This window comes from Podarcis pityusensis, assembly GCF_964106645.2.
Source record: "Podarcis pityusensis genome assembly, chromosome: 6".
NCBI classification, from domain to species: Eukaryota; Metazoa; Chordata; class Lepidosauria; order Squamata; family Lacertidae; genus Podarcis; species Podarcis pityusensis.
In genome coordinates this window covers 51,263,661-51,284,741 of record NC_138030.1, presented here as the reverse complement: position 1 = coordinate 51,284,741, position 21,081 = coordinate 51,263,661, and the positions used below count along the sequence as shown (strand labels likewise).

The 21,081-nt window shown below is 42.4% G+C and overlaps 1 protein-coding gene and 1 long non-coding RNA gene across 13 annotated transcripts in view; one reads left to right on the top strand and one right to left on the bottom strand.

The window, feature by feature from the left end:
* Positions 1-21,081, bottom strand: part of RNF220 (ring finger protein 220) — a 327,498-nt gene that overhangs the window by 18,577 nt on the left and 287,840 nt on the right. For all 12 annotated transcript variants that reach the window (XM_081009391.1, XM_081009392.1, XM_081009388.1 and 9 more), the window contains 2 exons: positions 20,706-20,761; positions 16,940-17,018 (listed from right to left, as the gene is read on the bottom strand). In XM_081009391.1, coding sequence (XP_080865517.1) covers positions 16,940-17,018; positions 20,706-20,761 — 135 coding nt within the window. The remainder of the gene's footprint in view (positions 1-16,939; positions 17,019-20,705; positions 20,762-21,081) is intronic.
* LOC308479140 lies at positions 1,504-11,467 on the top strand. The gene is made up of 2 exons (XR_013987493.1): positions 1,504-1,617; positions 7,545-11,467. It is a non-coding gene; the product is annotated as an uncharacterized lncRNA (long non-coding RNA).

Here is a 21,081-nt window from a genome sequence, read left to right as displayed (position 1 = left end):
CTGTCCCTCAGACCTTGTGGGGGGGGGGCGGACTTTTTTTTGGGGGGGGGGGAGGAATGAACGAGGGACAATGAGCAGCACGTGAAAGGACTCCAGAGAGGGGCTGCTTTAAATGGCGTCCGCTCGAGAGGGGCGCTCAGCCAACTGTGACTCCCGTGTCTTGTGAGCGGTGGTGGTGGGAAGATGAGTGGTGCGTGAAAGGGCTCCAGAGAGGGGCTGCCACCAACAAAGCCCAGCCCCCTTCCTCCTCTAGGCAGGGTGGGGAGAAGCCAGGAGGGAGGGAGGAGGTGCCACCGCCGCCCTGTGAGGGAGAGGGAGAGAGGGGGAAAGAACACACACGCTGGAAATCCACACAGCGATTCCTGGACCATCCGCGGGCTGGATTTAGAAGACAATTGGGCCTGATCTGGCCCACAGGCCTTAGTTTGCCGACCCATGGGGTAGGCTAAGCCATGGTTTCAAGTATCAAGAGCAAAGACATCTAGCAGGAACAATACTATAACATAGCTTAGGTCAGCTCACCTCTCCAGGAATCTAAGTAAGATATCTGAAACCAATGTTATTTGGTGATGGTGATGATACTTGTATACTGCATCATTCAAGGATAACAGGGTGGTTTACCATATAAAAGCACAAGAATACATTCCATAGTAACAAACAAAAACAATTACTATTCCACCCAGTTTAAAAGGCTGTAGATTATTTAATTAGCCAAAGGTCTGGAAGAAGAGGAATGTTCTTGCTTGGCACCTAAAGATATGTAATGAAGGTGCCAGGTGAGCGTCCCTGTGGAGAGCATTCCACAAGTGGGGAGCCACTAAAGAAATGAGCAACCGATAGCCAGGTGAGTTGGACAGCAACTCCAATCATAACAAACCACACTACCAACCAACAGAAATTAGACCTTGGTCAGGAAGAGGCAGGCAATGACATGAAATGGTTTGTTTATAGGAGTCTAATGGGCTTCCCCTCGCTGGACAGTTTGTGAAAGTCTCTCAGATGATCATCCCTGTCCAGTGATAAACGAATGAATCAGAGAAGGAGGCAGAATAGAGGCATAAGCAACAACACTCAGTGCCTGCCCAATACAATGGTCAATCAATAGTGAGGCTGTAGATCAGGGTGTTAGTTAGCTGGAAAATTACTGCATTGCCGCATGCGTCACGCTGGAGGGATCCTGGACAATCAATGAGGGAGGTATTGATTTAGTTATTATCACTTCATATGCTCCAGACATTGTTAAATATACATTTATTAACAAAGCTGAGAAGGGGACATAGAGTAAGCCTGAACAAGTACAAACTCTACTCCAGCTCAGCCAGCACACCACAGTCCACATAGCTGCCCCAGCATGGAAGGTTCAGTCAGGCTTTAACATGGCAGAATAAGTAACTGGCTTCAGAAAGAGACTATCCCTTCATTCCCACTGCAGGAATGGCCAATTAACGCTGCCAGCTTTCTTTATCATATTCAGAAGTGTTTTATTCCTTTATTGCAGGGGTGGGAAACCCCCCGCCTGGGAACCCTCTCTAGGCCACAGCCCTCACCACCCCTGCTGGCTGGAATTCGTCCATGAACTCTGATTATGCCTCTTGCTTGCCTGGATGGAGGACAGAGGTAGTTGTGAGAGTTTGTGTAGAAATTAGCCTACCGTACACACCCCAGAAAGATTGCCTGGAAGGGAATCTGGGCCTCTGGCAGAAGAAGTTGGAAAAAAGAGGGCAGAAACAGGCAGGGCTTTGTGAGGGGAGACTGAAGACTCCAAGAACAGAGAGACACCAAAATGGAAAGGAAGGAAACTTAAAACCTATCAAATGAAATATATCAAATTTTTAGCCTGTGAGAATTGTCTCACACCAGAAGTTGGGATTGAATCAAATGAGGAATGTCAAGCACTAGAGCAGAATCATAGGATAAAATACCTCCACCCCACTCCCAAACCTAATGTACAGAGGACGACGCAACAGGCTGTTTACCTTATTCTGCCTTGGTGTGCCGCTGGGAGAAAAACAAAACATAAAATAACCAAAAGGGAAAGTTTTGCTACTTCTACAAATCTGCAGGTCTAGCAACTCAGAAAGGGCCATGACCACAGTGCCCCTCTAATTATTATTTGTTCTTCTTAACCAGGGTCTGATATGAGCACACTGTGTGTGTGTGTGTGTGTGTGTGCGCGCGCGCGCTGTCTCATTGTTGTAGCCTTCTTCCCAGTTTTGCTTCAAAAAATTCCCTTCCCATCTTCCCTCTCCAGTTTATTTCAACAGAATACAAATTTCCTTCCTCTTCATAAATAGTCACACTGTACATAACATTCCATAAATTTTATAGCCCTGCTGTTTATATGTCCCTTGTAAAACACATTTAGAACTGATTATATCCAACACCAATAAAACTTCATAGGCTACTTCCGACACCTGAAATCTTGGACCTTTCACTCTTTTCACAGTCATTTATTTTGGTGTTCAGGCGTCTGAGAATTCAGACTAAATTCAGGTTTTCTCATACAACCCACAGGCTCTTGTTCTTTCTAGCGGCGAGAAATAGATGCTAAGATACAGGACTGTTTCCTGGAACTTTATGTTAAATAAAACATATGCATCCAAAGCTACCCTCCCCCAAAAGAAAGTATTGTTCACAATAAAATTATGAGATGATGAACTGCTTTTGAGCAGAGATGCACAATAGATTGTCATTTCCAGAATAAGTGGGGGCATAAACCTGTGAGAAAAAAATCAGTAAATGCAACACTAAAACCTGTAATGCAACACTAAGGGACATCTATGTGGGAAAGTGGCATACAAAATTAATGTAGTAGTAGCAATAATTAGTAAACTACTGACACACAATACTAGATGTCACTACAGCTGAATCACATGCACACATAGCTGTCAACTTTCCTCCCTTTTTAAGGGAAATTCCCTTATTCCGAATAGGATTCCTCACAAGAAAAGGGAAAAGTTGACAGCTATGCATGCACAAGGACAAATGTGCTAGAAAATATGCCTGGTGGAGAATTGGTAAAAACTATTTCCAGAGGAGTAATATTGTTAGGCTGCTGCAACAAAAAGTCAGGGCAGGATCCACCTAAGGAGCCCTGTCACAGAAGGGCTTCCGCTTGTGCAGTATCTTCATCCCCCCGCCATAAAAAATTGGCTGGAGGGTGGTTCAGGAGAACCTCCAGAACTGTGCACAGGGGCACAACCCTACTGCCTCCTCAATCCTTTCATTTCTTTACTGGCTGGGCTTGTAACTATTTGTGTTGAAAAGTGTCTGGGTTTTTCATTTTGATCCCTCAGATTTGCACAAAATCAGAAAACTGCACAATGCAAAGGAAATTGGCAACCTGCCCCAATCATTTCATGTAAGCCAAGCCAAGCAGTCATGTATTTCCCAAAAAGTATTCAAAAGCACAAAGGTAATTAAGGTGTCTCTCTGGGAAATGCGACAGGGGCTCTTATGTCTTCCTTCAAAGGAGAATGGGGAATTTTTAAAAGCTGGGCTGCTCCAGGTTGTTTCTCTGCTCCCTCTATCTGGGATCAAAGTCAAATCTTCATCAGGACCACTCAGTGAAGCAAAACATCCTCACTGCCTACTCATAAGTGGCATAAGTGATCCCAAGATTTAACCATTAACTGGACACCTCCATTTCCCCTTTTTTCTGGAGTGATCAACAACCCGAAAAGGGTGTGTCTGCAGTAGCATTACCAGGTACTTGGAGACCAAGAAGAACCTACTCCTCCTTTACTTGCACCACCAAAGCACATTAAACATTTCTACATCATTTATACTGGCAAGCAGTCTGAAAAGTGTGTGCTGAGAATTTAAAATTGCCTTAATTTCTTTTCCAGCATGTTAGGGTGACTCAGCAACTTAGGCTTTTATATACATTATTTTTTTTCTTTTAATCCCTCAGTTTTCCACAAAACAAGCAAACAAGGTGCAAGTGCACACATGCCCTCTTGGTACTTAACTGGCATAACAGAATCAACAAACTGGAAGGCAGTGGCAAACACAAAAGAGAATGCGTACTGGTATGAATGAGAAAGACTAAAATTTCTCCTTACATAGAAATTAAAATAGGTGTGGATTACTTCAGTCTAATTCAAATGGGGGAAAATGGATTAACAGCTAAATTATCAAATTCAGGTGAAATGACAAAATGCCCAATTATTTTCTTACAATAAAGGAGCTGGCTTTCCTGCTGCAAACAGAAATTTCTTCAGTTACATATCTTTTTAGATCAACCTCTCTGAAAAAGGCTGACTTGGAATTCTGTGCAGGAATGCTGCCTCTATTGAGGAATTGGCAGGGATGCTAATATATTGTTCTCCAAGAGGAGTGTCCTCCCATCTTGATAATTGTGCATTTCTGTAGTACAATATATTAAGAATGCTGTTCACCTGTACTTTCAGTGGGTGACTTCGTTTGGCAACATGCCCTAGCTCCTGGTTGCCAAGTTATGAATAATGTAGTGTTCCGTGGCCTAATTTCCATGTTCTAAGCTGAAAATTTGGAAGAAGTTGCATGCAAGGGTGCGCGTCTGCAAAGCAGAGGCCCTCTGCGTCACAAGTGCCTCTATTTTATACTTGCTTGCACAATTTGTTAATGCCACCAGCTGCTTGCCAAGTTTGGAGTTCTGTTAACTAATTTAATCTTCATGCAAAGCAAACATGTTGCGTTGCTCTACTCCGCAGAGGAATTATTCTTCTTACACTTGCATGCTCTATCACAGTGGCATGGAGGGGAAGCTTACTGCCACAAGAAGGCATTCTAAGCTACATTTAGCTAGGACCTGGTAACAATTCCCCAAAGATTTTCCCTACAGAAGAATTCATTATGCTGCTTTCACACCCCCCATCCCTTCACTGACATGGAGCCCAAAATGTCTCTGCAGAACCAGAGAGTGAGTCCGGGAGTTGGCACTCGGCCTTCTCTGCCTCCGGGACTCACGTGCCTGGCCCCATCAAACTGCAGACAGATGGCACCAACAATCAATGAAAGCAGTAAGAAGTTTCCGAGTCAGCACGATTAGAAGAATCAGCAGGGATGTGGAGATCTGTTAGCCACCGAGAAGGATTTTTGTTAATTTATTTCAGGAGGAGGGTACCGAAAGGCTAAGCTTGCACTGAAGTTCTTATGCATAATCCGGGCAATCATGCATCTACAAGATAGTTGGCAAACAACTAACTCTAAATTTGACAAGCAGCTGGTGACCAGAAGCGCCTGTTCCACTTTGTGTGCGTGTTGCTTCATAGGAACTCTGTAATTGTGTTCTTCCCTACTTTAAAAACAACAAAAAAAGAAGAGTAGAGACATGCATTGAATAACTTGAAATCATTCACAGAACTAAATAACTGAACAAATGTAAGTAAAAATGTTCATAAAATGGGCAGGCATTACCGCAGGAGGAAAGGGCAGTGTTGCTGGTGTCTATCACCTTGAAAAACAATTGAACTCTTACATAAACTTCTGCATTTCAGTGCTACACGATGGGAACATTTGTTCTCTAGTAAATTAAAATCTAAAGAAAAAAGGCCACAAAATAACAGGAATGAAGGATAAGGACTTGTGCTGTTCACCATCAGCAATTATCAAGGGTATTTTATATTTGAAGCACTAGCGGTGCAGAAAAAACGACTGCATATTTTCATTGAATGATGAAGAAATGCAATTTCCCAACAAGAGAAGTACTACTTTGAGGAAATGCATCTAAATCCTGCACAACGGCTTAATTTTTTTGCACAAAGACCCATATCAGAAAAGACATCAACTTGCTCTCCTGACAGCTACCTCTCAGGAAGAAGGAAGGCTGCCACCAGGCTGCGGTATTATTGCTATGTTGAGAGTTGTGCATGGAAACAGACAACACCCGGATAATCAACAAAAGCCTTTCTATTAAGGTGAAGCTTGTGGGGTCTCAAGGCCCTAGCTTTTATGCTCTTATTATTCTCAAATATGAACCACTGAAAGGGAGAAGATTTGAGCAAAACTCCAGTAACCACCTTATACCAAGCTATAGTTGGATGTGCAAGGCAGAGATGAATGGTGCAGATTTCAATGTCCTGAAAATTTGAGATTTCTGCAAAAAACAGGACACTTCTAGCCCTTAGGAAGCTGCCTTTTAATAGGAGGGGGGCAAAATATATTAAAACTAAGGCCACATTAATTTTGGTGATAGTAACACACACAAACATTTTTTGGGGGGGATGTGAAACATGAGACATGTTTCACCCACATTAGCCAGTGTGAATTTACATGGTAAAAATATTAATTTACAATGCTTCACTAAAAAAAACACAACTCTGCATGTTTTGCTTCATCACATTTATCCTCAAATGGGAAGAGAATGGGCAGCTACAACACAAAAGATCAGAATGGAACAGGACTCCACCAGTTTGATCTTTTCCTCCCTTAATTTGAGCTGTTCTTGGGCTGCAATAGTGCTGCATCTGGCTGTAACATTAACTAAATCATAGGTTAGTGGTATGTGAACAAGCCTCAGGTTTATGAGTTCCCCCTTCCCCACATTCCTTTTCTGGCATGACTGCAAAGAGCAATTTGGAAGCCTCGACTTCCTTTTTATCCAAACTGTTATTATTTGCCCAAACAAGCCAAGATAAAATCTTAGTTTCTGATCCTCACCTGTTTGGACAAACCCCTGCTTAAATCAGGTGGAACCTCAGTCCCAAGGGCCAAATGTAGCCCTCCAGGCATATTTACCCGGCTCTCAGGAGTTTTCCCCAAGGCCACATCCCTTACCAACTGTGCTCTCACCCGCCTTGAGTGCTTCTGCCTGGGTGGAATGTGCTCTTGCTTGCTTACCTGGATAGAGGGGTGTCTGTGGTGTGTATAGAAACCTCAGACTTCCATGCAGTAGGAATGTCGCCTACTGTACAAAAGTAAGAGATGCAGCTATTACTCTGCCCACTTTTGCTTCTGGCCCTGCCCACTCACTTTTGGGGAAAGTGTTCTCACCCCCAGGTTTAAACTGCTGTGCTAGAAGGGAGCAGAGTTCTGCAGACTTCTGAGCCAGGATATAAGAATAGATATCATACAATGCAAGGAAAGCACATGTGATTCATGCAGCTCAGAGCTTCTTTTTTATACTGTTCATTCTGTCTCTTGGGTACCACTTTCTGCTGTCAGATATGCAATCTGCCCCTGTACTAGCATTGAAGGCTGTCACAGGAACCAGCAACTTATATGGCCATGATTCAGAATTGAGTCCATCATCTTAAGTTATGCTGTGGTCATGTACAACACACAAATCCTATACTGAAGCATACAAATCATTTTTAGGTGCTGTATAGACTTGATGGAATACTTGCCCCAAAGAGCTTATTATAAACTTTACAAGGGAGCAAAACTGAAACACTGCAAGTTATGATGACTAATTTGTTACTGGTTGTTGTTTAGAGGCAATGGCCGATTTTAGGGACAGGTTTTAGTTCCTGTATGACACAGCTCAAGGTTCCCAAGGTGTAATTTAGTTCTTCAGGGGAAACTAGTTGTATTTTCTAACCTCTGGTTTCCCTTACCTGTAGGCTAACTCCAGTATTTCACAGAGAATCATCATCCATCTAACTGAAATACTCTCCAACGGCCCATCAGCCTTGCCTTCTCTTTGAAATAGCCCAGCTGAGCACTGCACAGACTGTGATTTTTCCCCCTTCGAAGATGTCTTACTCACTCCATAAGCTCAAGACTGACAGTCGAATTTCACACTGTGATAGCCCCCCATCGATTTTTCACTTGCAGGGAGCAACTCTACAAATTAAAGTTAACAGCATTGTTGAAACTTTGAAATAACTGAGGGGGGAAAATGGGATCGAAAAGATACCTGAACACCAGGGGTTCAATGTGTTTGGGGGAGAGGGAGGAAAATCCAAAGGTGAAGGGCATTTCCAGACAATTAAAACCTTTTGAAAGGGAATTCCTTTGAATAAATGAAATCATATCAAAAGATCCACAAAATATAAAGGTATTGCTGTAGGGGAGGTGGACTGATAGGCAGCATTGCAAAAATACATGAAGACTCTTGTACTTTGAGCAATACAATTATGGAATGTACAATGCCTGAAAATAACAATAGAATAAGAGTAAAATACACCTCAAGTCCACAAAACGTGGGTTGGGAGTGGAATGCCACTTGCCACTAGCAGCGTCATACAGTCTACTCTATTTTTGAATCCTGTGCACCTGTTTGCATTCTCAACCGACTGCTTGAACCTCTACTCTGGCCATAGTCCATCTAAACCCTAAATGCTCCCAATACAATCAACTTCAGTAAGTACTGTGGAACATGCACAGAGCGAAATTAGACCCCACAGAAATTATGATTACAGTAGTGGTCTCCAGGAGTAGAGATGCCAGTGAAATCCATAGCTCTGGAACTCCTATGGATAGAAGTTTTGGAGGGTTTGAATCTGACCAAAGAAGAAGTGAGCCTTAGGAGACTTGAATTATTCTCAAACTCAGACTAGAATCCAAGCTAAAGAATTCTCAGTTTATTCCTTCCAACCCATTCCTCTGTACAATCCAGTCACCCACTTCCCCTTTAAATCTACTTATTGCTTGGGCCAGCAGGAAGTATTCCAGCTGTAGGGTGAGGGAAGGGTGGCGCTCTCCAGTGCTTCATGCTGCAAATGACCCTGGTGCAAGGGTGAGAACCTTTTTCAGCCTGAGGGCCGCATCCCTTCTGGGAGCCACATGCCAGTGGTAGGCAGGATCAGAGACAAAAGTGAGTGAAGGAACAAATGTACATTTTACCAATGTGCAGCAGTTTAGTTTCTAAACTCCCTCACTTTCTCCTCTCTATCCCCCATCCAGACAAGCATGAGTTCAAGGACACATTTTAGCAATTTTTTAAACTTAATTTGTTTAAATAAAACCAATAGCAAATACAAAGCATCTAATTCAAAAGGGGAGGATATAAAAGCAATATATCTATTATCAAAGGGTTGCAACTTTCAGCTTAGTTCATACCATGAGGGTGATCCAACTTCTTCATTTTAATGTCTAATAACTATGTGCTAAAGAGCCCTAGCAAGGGGTGTGGGTGGGTGTGATTCACTTGTTTCTCTATTGCCCCTGAAAGTCTGCAGTGAAAGTCCTACTGCTTGTGCTACCTTGGAGAATTGATTTGGCCTCCCACACTAGTTGCCCTACTCTTCAGAAGTGCTGGAGTTTTTCTCTCAAGTGGATCCCAAGGAAAACTGCAACTAAGAACTCAAAATGCTTTTGAGAAAGGTAAACGGGGTTGATCTCTTCCATATGCTAGGCTAGAACTCTGCTTGAAGAGAAATTACAGCAGATGGTGTATTACACCATTAGTGTAAACCTACGCTGGGCTACCATGAAACTCCCCCCCCCCCATCGTGAATAATTGCCCAAGTTTATAGGATGCCAAATCCTGTACCAGACACACTAGTAGCATCCACCCCTTTTCCCCAGTAAAATAGTGTGAATTGCTTACTGTTGCCTTAAATTCTCCTCCAAACCCACAGATTCTTTTACATATACCCTGAAGATGATTAATGCAGGAAGTAGTACTGAACAGTTAATGACCTTGGCTAACTGAGGCTTACATTTTGCAAACAGAGTCACAAACTCAACAGGCAACTGGGATTTCCAGATGTAAACAGCTATGCTTGTGGTGTTACTGAATATTTATTTTTGGCATGTGTCTGCTTTTTCTGTATTTTTAGCCTATTAATCCCAAAACATTTATGGAGAACTGCTTGCAGATAACATCTTGGGTAATTTTATATTAGCCAGTTTTCTGCTCTGAAACAACTTGCTGAATTAAGCACAAATAAATCTCATGTAGGAAGCACAGGAAGCTGCCTTATAAAGAGTCAGACCATTGGCCCGTCTAGCTCAGGACTGCCTACATTGATTGGCAGCAGTTCTGCAGGGTTTCAAACGGGCTACTCCCAGACCTATCTGGAGATGCCGGGGACTGAACCAAGGACCTTCTACATGCAAAGCAGATGCTCTTCCACTGAGGCATGGCCCCATCCCCAGAGTTCTCTTAAAAATCTGCATTAACTCTATGGCTTTCTAAGGCACACTTGGCAGCATCTGCCATGCTCCAGTGGCTGTGTCTTAAATAGTAATAGTCCCTTTAAATAGTTTGCCTCACCCCATCCCCCACATCCATAATTTAAATGAACACGTTGTTGTTGTTTAGTTGTTTAGTCGTGTCTGACTTTTCGTGAGCCCATGAACCAGAGCACGCCAGGCACTCCTGTCTTCCACTGCCTCCCGCAGTTTGGTCAAAATAGCCAAAGTTTTATATTGAGACAAAATAATTACAATTGTATACATCTGTTTAGCTGTATACAATTTATTCCATTTGTCCTATTTGGATATTTCCTGAGAACAGAATTTTGCTGAAATCTGGCAAGGGACTATAATATTAGCAAACAGAGAAGGCAATATCTGGAAATATGGTATAAAGTGTGCAACAGAAGGAATGAGGTGGTCTTTAAGCTACAGAACAGTTTGAAAAGAGGGCAGGGACTTTCCCACTCTTATTCTTCCACAGCGGGAACTTCTCTCATTTCTGCCACATACATTAAATCAATCATCTGTTCTTCAGGCTAACGTTCCTCTATAGCTGCACCCCTGCCTGGAACAATTTCCCCATCATTTCAGTGGAGAAAACCCAATTTCTCCACTGAATTCTACAATTCTATGAATGGCTCAGCTCCCTCTACTGACAGAATGGGAGCCCTAGGTCCTCATCAGCACCTGAGTAGACAGATATCACCTGCAACATTTTTCATATCCTCAAAAGCTAGAAATGGGGTTTTGTTTTTAAACAATGTCATAGGAAGTTAGCTTCTGCAATTGTCAGACTATGAAAGCCAGAAAGTTGGTTTTATCTCAGGAGCCAAATTCTGGAACACCATTTCTATTCTTGTAGGATAATATGCCAAAGCTTAACTTTTGGAGTGGATTCGAGAAAATGGATTTGAGTAAAAAAGAAAGAAAGAAGAAGATTGTCACGTGAGTGTACACACACACACTGACCTCCCTTTTTTAAAACCCTCTTCTAAACCAAACAAGCACCTTGCCCAATCAACCATGAGGAGCATGAAGAGTTATATAAAGAAGATAATTATAAAGGGATTTAATGCTTGGCGAGCTCAAATTGCCAAGGCTTATGACAAAGGTAGCACACACGCTTGCTTAACTGGCCCAGTGCCCTGGCTTTGCTCTTATGTAAGCGACACAGCCGGAGCCGCATCCAAAATGAGATTTGTTTTATGGAAAAGAAGAGCGTGCCCCTTTGCTCTTGGGAACGGCAGCCGAGTCCCACCTCCCTTTAGTTTTGCTCCATTCCTGATTAATGATCTTGTCTGCCTGATTTATGACCCACCCTGACAGATTAGAGTTTCCTCTTCAACCGCCCCCCTCCCCCCCCCCAACCTCAGAAGGCACAGCCACACTCCGCTGGAAATATTAGAGAATTATTAAATAAACATTCATACGTCATGTCTCTTCCCAACCTGAGCTCATCCTAGTCAACACTCGGCAGCCCTGGCCTGTTTGCTTTTCATGCTGACAACAAACAGCTGGAGTGATTCATGGAGAGGCTGGCTACAATGTTTCATGTCATATATCATGCTAGCAGGGCTCCCTGCCCCAACAGAGATAAACTGATCAAGCACAACGGGCTGGAATGAATTTATGACAACACAAAATTGAGGAAAACAAATGGGAGGTGACCCAGTGGGGCACTAACCCAGACTCTTTCCTTGGCCTGCAATCTAGTTTGGTGGCAGAAAGCAAAATTGAACATTGGCACTCTGAATTAAGAGGCTGGCTTCTTAACCCCAGGAAGCCTTGATTTCAAGATGGCACCAGGCAACGTGGCTCGCATCTTCAGGGAGGAGAAAACGAGCCGTTGCCGAGTTTGCAGCCTACCCACAGGTGGGCTAGTCTTAGCACCACTCCTAAGATTCAGGGAACAGCAATGCAGGAGGGAGGGCCGAAATGACAGAAAAGGTTGGCTGATCTAAGCAGATACTACCGAAAGAAGGAAAACATGACATCAAGTCTTAAACTAATTTAAAAGCTGTTGTAGAGGAGGAGCAGCAGAATTGTTCCTAGGTAGGAATTGATTCTGATGGCAGAATAAGATGCATTGGCGTTAGACTCCAAGAGGAAAGGCTTAGGGCAGGGATCCCAAGCTAAAGTTCAAGAGCCACTAATAGCTCTCGAGTAGTTTATTTTTCAGAAACTGCAGGCCCAAACAATCCCAAAAGGCTTTCTCCTGCTCCATCCCCCTCCAATCATATATTGGTGAAGCACATGTTTTGCAAGCAAAATATCCCAGGTTCAACCCCTGGCATTCAGTCCAAAGCCCTAGGGTTGCTGGCTGAGCTAGATGGATGCCTGACTCAGTAGAAGGAAGCATCCCATATTAAAAATGAGATGGATGGGAGTTGGAATAGTGGGAGGAAAGAGAAGCATGTTGGCCTAGGAATGAATGGAGAGGCTATAGAGAAAGCTTGGATGGAAAGGTGATGGTGGATACTGTTGTGGAATGACAGAGAAACACCGAAAAAGACTGGGAGAGCTGTTTGGAAGAAAAAACAGCAGGAAAGCTGGTGGCTTGCAGCTGCTTCATTTTACCTCTGTGCTACTTTATGGTCTCAAAGTTTCATATGCCAATGAATTGGGACAATTTTTCCAGTGGCAAGAATAGATGGGGGGAAACTGTTTGAGGACGGATGAGACCCTGTTTACAAAGTATATGGCAGGATTATGGGTCAAAAAGCTTTCATCCATTATTATCAACTTTGCCAGATTAGTTCAGGATGAATGCTCAGAGGAATTAGCTCCTTTGCAGACACAGACTCCCTGTGGAGTTCTTCCACACAACCTCTATGTGCATTCACAAGGCCCCCAAGAAATGTTCCCTACTAGCCTCTTAACTTAAATCATAGAACCATATAATTGTAGAGTTGGAAGGGAATCTGAGGGTCATCTAGTTCAACCCCCTACAATGCAAGAATCTCAATTAAAGCACCCATGACAGATGGCCATCCAACCTCTTCTTAAAAACCTCCAAGGAAGGAGAGTCCACCACTTTCTGAGGGAGTCTGTTCCACTGTCAAACAGCTCTTACCATCACAAAGTACTTACTGATGTTTAGTTGGAATCTCCTTTACCATAACTTGAATCTGTTGGTTTGGGTCCTACCATCTGGAGCAGGAGACAACAAACTTGCCCCATCTTCCATGTGACAGCCCTTTCAGTCCACCAATACCCAAATCCCTCACAAAGCAGTCCCACAGGAATTAACAAAGGAGGCAAAACACTTGCCTTACTACAAGGTTCAGCTATTCACAATAATTTGAGCATCTGCCTGTCAAGAAAAGCAGTTGCTGCTACAGCATTCTGCTTCTGACTTGCTGGACTAGTTTGCAGTCATTACTGACTGACTAGACTGCCTGCTGGATTTCCTGAGTACAGAATAACTATTGTCAGGATGGCTAACTAGACTCTCCTTAACTCTTGCATTCCCTAGCTGAGGCTTGGTTGCCCGTCCAGATGGCTAAGCCACACTTGCATCTGTACAGCAAGGTCTAGCAGCATGTAATAGATTCTCTGTGACTACAGAAGAAAGACTGATGTAAAGAAGAGATGGAGAAAAATAAGGCGACTGAGAGGTGGATATAGGTGGCTTATGTATAAAATGTTTGGTGCTTTGTGAAGAGATTATTCTTAAAAGGGGAATTAAAGATCTATGAAACATATTAAACAATAAAATAAATATAGTTTAAAAAGCACACAAGATAGAATATTGAGTCCCAGGTTGCATGTTGTTCAGGAGCCAAGGTGGAGCCCAGGCACTGAAAGGTTCTTGTTTTAAGCTTAGCAAAACCTATGCCAGATGCTCTTGTTGCATGCCTGTGCTGGCTGTACAGCTCAGTAAACCCTTTCTAGCCCTGTTATTCTATCACTTCTGAATACACGCTCAAGCACTGAAGACTAGAAAAACCAGTTTGAACATCAACCAACACAACCAAAGCTGAACCCCACATGGTTTTTCTACAGCTGAGCATTTCATCCCACGCTGCTCTATTTAGTATCTTCTAGACTAGAACCATCAGATATAAGCAATATCCTCATTAAAAAAAACCAACTAAAAATATATTACATTATATTACATATAGAAATCATCACATGCAGTTAAAGGGGAAAAAAGAGAGAAATCTTTATTTTTTTCTTGTCATAGCGACCCAGTTCAGATGCAACAACAAATCACAATTTTCCATTTTGACTGATCTGAGCCAATAGCAGCTTTCATATCAAATTCAAACAAAAAATGAGATGAATGAGATACAAAGAAGAATCCATCAGCAAATACATTTCTCTTGAACCGAGGTAAGTTGCTTGGCATGCAAGTGATTCAGCTACAAGCAGCCTGAAGCACACATTCCATTAACTTTCAACCCAAGTACATTAGCTCTGCGCCCAAACAAGGACAGTTTACTGTATTGTATTAGCTAATTAAAAATATACGCTCCATGCCTAGACTTTGTTTTGGAAAGGGAAGAGAAAATGAATGTCATTCTTATAAAAGTAGGATCAATAAAGAGAATCACTGCTAACTCCATTAACCATTGTTCTAAATGGACAGCCCAGCTGACACAGGTGATAAACCATGTGCTTCTAAACACTTTTTAAAATGCTAATCAGACATTACATGGAGCTTAACACACTAATCAATAATGCCCAGATTTAAAAGCAAAAATTAAAGTTATGAACAGAAGGAAGTGATCCCATGGAGAGCTCACCACAATCACCACCCAAAACAAGAAAAATGAAACCAATTTAGCTCTAGATTAAGAAGCAGGAACTGGAGATGAATCAATTTAGCTAGCTGGACTGGGTCACCATACATCATGGCTTGGCAGTGCAGGTGAAAGCAGCCAGACAGTAAGAATAAAAGAACACCTTCCTTTCTGCAAGCCCCAAGGTCTGATCCCACTTATCAATTAATTTAACAGAGCCCACCCCTTCGCACACAACATTCTAGCTCCTTAACCATCACAACACAAACTATTTATCACACACAACTCCCGGAGGAGCAGGGAGAGCACAGCTGGAACCTTTGCTTCTAAACATTTTGTTTTCTGTTCCCTTTGGAACTTAAGTCTCTAACTAAAAAACAGTAACCCTTTACCACAAGGGATTTCTCATGAACCAAGAAATTGCTGTAAAGTGCAATAAATGGCATTTGGTTTTTACCTTCTTAAGAAAAGTAGCGGGCTGAGTATCCAAGTGTAATTTTTGACTTCTGAAGTCAGGAAGTTTTCAGTGCTCTCTACAAGGGGTCCTAACTTGTCACAAAGAGGAGGGTGCCATACTTTACAACTCCGAATTATAGCATGCACCACCTTGGAAAGAATGTGGGGTCTGCCAAGAGACACTGAATAAAGCTTTTAAAATTATCTGATCAAGATGACATCAACTGATCGTTCTGGAAAATGTCAAACCTCTGCTTGGGAGGCCAGGATCCAAGGGGGATAAGTGTTGGTAACTAATGCTATTGACACAGACTGCTGAAGAAGACTGAATTCTCCTGTCTCCTAAATGGAAGGCAGTATCAAAAGATGGCTAAGCGATAGGTGAAAAAATGGCAACAAGCAGCTAAAATCCCTGCAAAGGAAGCTGGCATGCATTGGCAACTAACATTCATGCCTAATCAAATCATGAAATTCTCCTTTCACCCCTCTCTTGATTTCTGCCTCCAACGTCCTGAACAGCCTATAATCCTAGCTTTTAATTCCTAGGCACACAAATGCAGGAGGCTGAGGCAGGCAATATATTTCCTTCTGCATTTCATTTAAAATTGTAGCCCAATCTAGAGTGTTAATCTAGAAGAGCAGACATAGGGAACCAATATCTCACCAGATGCTCTGGGACTACAACTTCCATCATCCCTGACCATTTGCCACCCCAGGTGGAAGTGATGGGAGTTAGGAGTAAAATAACATTTGGAGGGTCTCAGGATACCCATCTCTGCTTTGGACTACAATAACAGAGAATTCAACTCGACCCCCCAGCACCTTGTTCTGGTAGATAATTGCCCTGAGACTTTGGGCTTGTTCACACAAATCACTGGCTAATAATCCTGTATGCACTGTGGGACATCGGAAACATGGTGCAGTCTAAGGAACTTGCATCTATAGTCTCATATTTTTGTTCTCATGACCTTAGCCTATTTCTATGCTTAAGACTTCAATTTTGTCTCTGCTAATTAGGAGCATACAAAAATGACATAGGATATTACTGCACATAGCATTGCCTTGCTGCAAGGAGACAGTGCAACATCATGTATCATCCTTAGGCTTGCCCCTGCACTTTGGTGAAGCAAAAGATCCAGTCCCACGTGACTCATCCCCAATGGAAATGAAGGTTAAGATAATCTTATTCTTTTCCAGAGGCAGGCCATATCAAGTAAAGCTTCTGAAAAATAACACATCCCAAGGGAAGGAAAAGGGCAGCACTTTGATACTGTTGAGAATTTAACACAAGGGGAAGATTTGCCATCATCCCTCTAAAGCTGTAGAAACTACAATAGGGACTTAGAAATGAAATATAAAATCATCCTTTCACTTTTAGAGTCAACAAACAAAATGGATTTTCCTCCATCCTACAGATGGGGAATTCCTATGAAGAATGAAAAACAAGCAAAAATTGGGGGGAAACCTATCTGACATTCAGCTAGGGGAGAGATAAATACTGTGTGTGAGTTTAAAAGCTGGATATGTTTCGCATGAGAAACATGTGGGAACTACACAAGGAAAGCCATAAGCAGCATGTCAGTGCTACAGTGATGCCCCTTTGATAGAAAGCTCCTGGCAGTCTTTTTTGCCATCCCTAACAAAGACAGACATTCCTGAGCCATACTCACTTTTCTATGTCACTATTCTTGCAGGTCTTTTGCATAGGCTCCTGTTTACTGCTCTCTCCGTTACTCGTTGATGGCATTTCTGCAAAAGTAAGGAAGAGCCCAGATCAGTGAAGGGAAATGTTTATTCACAAAAAGTCAGAGAAACCCAATTGTTGGTGAATTGTTCTAGTGCTGGTTCCCAAGAAGAAACTACCAATAACATGCTGGAGTGTCCAAGTGACAAGTACTGTTGTATCACTCAAGACGCATTCATGACTTGCCAAGTATGGCAGACCTGCAGAACTCATAGCCCACAAAGTAGTTCTGGAACTGATAGGGCCATGGATTACTCAAAGCAAATAATGAGGCTGGGATGCCAAATTATGACAAATTGCAGCAATCCATCAATTTCCTGCTTTACATTGGCAACTGTTCACCCAAAACCGAAGCACTCGGAATTACGAGCAGTTTTCAAACCAGTTAGACACAAAGGATCCACTTCAACTTCCTTGAGCAATTCTCATGAAATCGATTTGGTAAATGGCTGTATGTGCAATTTGTTCTTTGTCAATGCTGTGAATTGCAGTTAGGATTCTAGAGGTTTTCTATTCAAGGGGTTTTCTGGAAGAAACATGTGTTTACAAGCCAGACAGGTTTACCCACACATAGGAATCAAAGTAACGCCATTTCTGTGGTCAGAAGAGGCTGAGAATTTTCTCACAAGCCTTTTGAAATCATGAGGGGAGGAGCACTGTTTCCAGAGGAAGAATTGTGAGAAGAGAGAGACTGTTTGCCATCAGGGGGCAGCTGGTTTTGCTCTACAGGTGCAGCTGCTGCCTCACTTCCATCCTGAGGAACCTTCAGAAAGGAGTTGCTGCCAGGGGCATTATGTGTAGGTGTATTTTAATGTGCTGAATAGCGTGAAAGTCATGAGGTTGTGGAGAGTGTGTGTTTAAACTTAACAGTGCCTAGTTTATTTTTGGGGGTTGCTATTTTGTTAATGTTATTGTTTTACAGATTATAAATTCTGTATTAATTTTTAATCATATATTATGACTTTTGCTTTAACTGTGATGTTTAGCTTATTTTTTATTATAATTGCTTCATTGATTATTTGTTAATTATTCTATATGATTTATGCTGTATTTGTGATGTTCCATTATGTTCTACTATGTTGCTGTTATTTATTGTTTGTAAGCTGCTTTGGGATTCATTTGAATGAAAAGCAGCACAGAAATATAATAAATCAAAATCATTGCAGGACAGCTAGCATTGGAACTTCTCAGGAGTTTAACTTGAATTGAACTCTACTTGCACAGTATTGTCCCAATTCCTGAGCTAATTTCCATAGTGATAATATTTTATTTTTTAATACCATGGATAAAGAAAATGGTGTGAAATCACAAACAAGAATGTGGAATCACACAGAAAAAACCCCCAGAAGATAATGATCGCCAAACTTATTTAAAATATCCCTCTACTCCAAATGCAGAATTCTCCCCCCCATCAATACATCCTGCCTGGGAACTTCCAGCCATACTTTCTATTAGCACCCCATCTTTTTTCTAACCTGTATGTAAATGTCACTTGTCAATAGTTATAGCAACCAAGAGGCAATATCAGAGAGAGTGAGTGGGATTTGGACTATGGACACCCTAGTCATCAAGCTCCTAGAAGTGCAATTTCTCTCAAAAACCGAACTATCTCACAGGGTTGAGAGAATAAAAATGGTGGGACTTCATGAACGCTGCCCTGTTTATACCTTAAAATAAATATTTTACATTTCTTATGAAAAGTTTTATACTGTTCTTCAATCCACTGCTTCTATGCAGTTACCAGAAAGAAAACAAAACAATTCATATAAAGATCATGTACCGTATTTTTCGCTCTATAACACGTACCTGATCATAACACGCACATCGTTTTTAGAGGAGGAAAACAAGGGGGAAAAATTCTGAATGAAACAGTGGATGTATCATTTTTGTGCCTCACGCTGTGGCCACAGACATGTGATCTGATGGTGAGTTTGGGGTAGCCCAGTGCAAAAATCCTGAGAATCCCTGTGGATCTGTGCTTTGTAATCACGTTTTTGCACCATTGTGGCCCCAGGCAACAGTGGGTGCGTGATTTTTTTGGTGCAGGCTGTAGCCATAGACATGCTATGTAATCTGATGGTGAATTTGGGGTGACCCAAAGCAAAGATCCTGAGGATCCATGTGGATCCATGCTTTGTAACCACATTTTTGCACCATTGCAGCCCCAGGCAACAGTGGGTGCGTGATTTTTTGGTGCAGGCTGTAGCCATGGACATGCTATGTGATCTGATGGTGAATTTGGGGTAACTCAATGCAAAGATCCTGAGGATCCATGTGGATCCGTGCTCTGTATCCACGTTTTAAGTGGGGAGGGAAGGAAAAACACAGAAGGGACAAGGAGCACAAGAGGGGTGTGCAGAGAAGCAGCTGGCTAAGAATGCAGGAGAGGGATTTAACGGGAGGGAGGAAAGGAAGGCAAAAGTTTTCCCACACACACCCACCCAAGCCAGCCCTCTCTCTCTCTCTCCCACCTGCATGTTTTCCGGCTGCCTGCGAGTCCCTAAAATGCTTCCCTGGACGCAGCAGCACCGGAGCATGGAGAGGAATTAGAAGGAAGGACGCGATCCTTTCCTTTCCCCTCTGCTTGCCTGGAGGGGAGGGGATTTGGCTGCTCTTTGTTCCGTTTGAGCAAACAGCAACCGAAACAGAAGAGGGTGGGCAGTAAGACCCTGAGGCAGAATGCAGGAAAGCAACAGCTTCCTCTCTCACGGAGCTCCCTTCTCCCTGACGCGCGCGATTGGATTTTTGCCTGATTTTTGCCCCTGCGCTCGGGAGGGTCGGCTCCAGGGACCACACATTCGCTCAGTAACACGCACAGACATTTCCCCTTACTTTTTAGGAGAAAAAATCTGCGTGTTATAGAGAGAAAAGTACGGTATCTAAAATGCAGAATATGAACAGAAGCCAGATAAAAGTATTGCATTAAAAGGGTGAAAAACCAAAACACATCGAAAATTAAAAAGTTATCTCAAAAGGCACTGAAATTGCATCAGACCCAGAGCCAGATGAACCTTCTTGGGCAGGCATTTCAAAGTTAAAATCCCAGAACTGAAAAGGTCTTATACACCTTACCTCTGAAGGCTTCTGAGAAAGATATTAATGGCTGATCATTTAGTAATATAAACAAATACTGTGACACTGGCATGCATATCTATAGAAGGCAAAAAAGCAGGGGGCGGGATTTGCTATCTCAGAATGCATAATAACCTCAAACACAATTATGGTAATAAATGGAAAGCTTTCATGTCTCTCAAATCATCCTCCAAACCAAGAGGAATGAGAATGCATTGCAGGCTAGTCACAGGATTCAAAGCCAGAAAATCATATTCAAACTTCTTGTGACTTGGGATATATTCCAGAACACTCTGGGGGCATTTAGCAGAAGTGTGGGATAGAAATAATGCACCATAATCTTCTCTGGGTGACTCCATAGTTTCAGTTTTTTCTATTTGAAAATGGAGGCAATAACCTGTCTCCATCTCCAGGAGCACAAATTAAACTGCTGCATGGATTCTCCTATCAAAACTCAAAAGCTGGTAACCACTCTATTACACTACTTCAGATCTCTGGTGTTGGGCACACAGGAATAATAATACTCCCAATATGCTGAATACTAAAACTGCACCATAAAATACCGATTGTCACTATGCAAGCCAACACAACAGATTGCCACATATATATCTTACACTCACCGTCACTTGCCCACTTAGAAAATTCTGGTGTTATTCGGGTACTAGGCGTGCCACCACTGGAAAAAGAGACAGCAGTGAAAATTTGTCCCAGGAAAAATCCCACAGCATGCATTTCTTCTCACCATTATTAGGAATGATTATGTACATAGTATTTAAAGTTTGTCAATTGCCTTACAATCAATTTGTGTTTACTCTCACAACTGTGTTAAAGCAGGACACTATTATTTTCATTTTACATATGGGAAACTGAGAAAAAAATCTGTCCGCCCATGCAATGAATCCCTAGCAGAAGATGAACTTGAACAGAGGCCTTCCAGGCCTAGCCATAACTATGTATCCACTGGAAGGGAGATAAGACATGTTCTAGTCAGTGCAG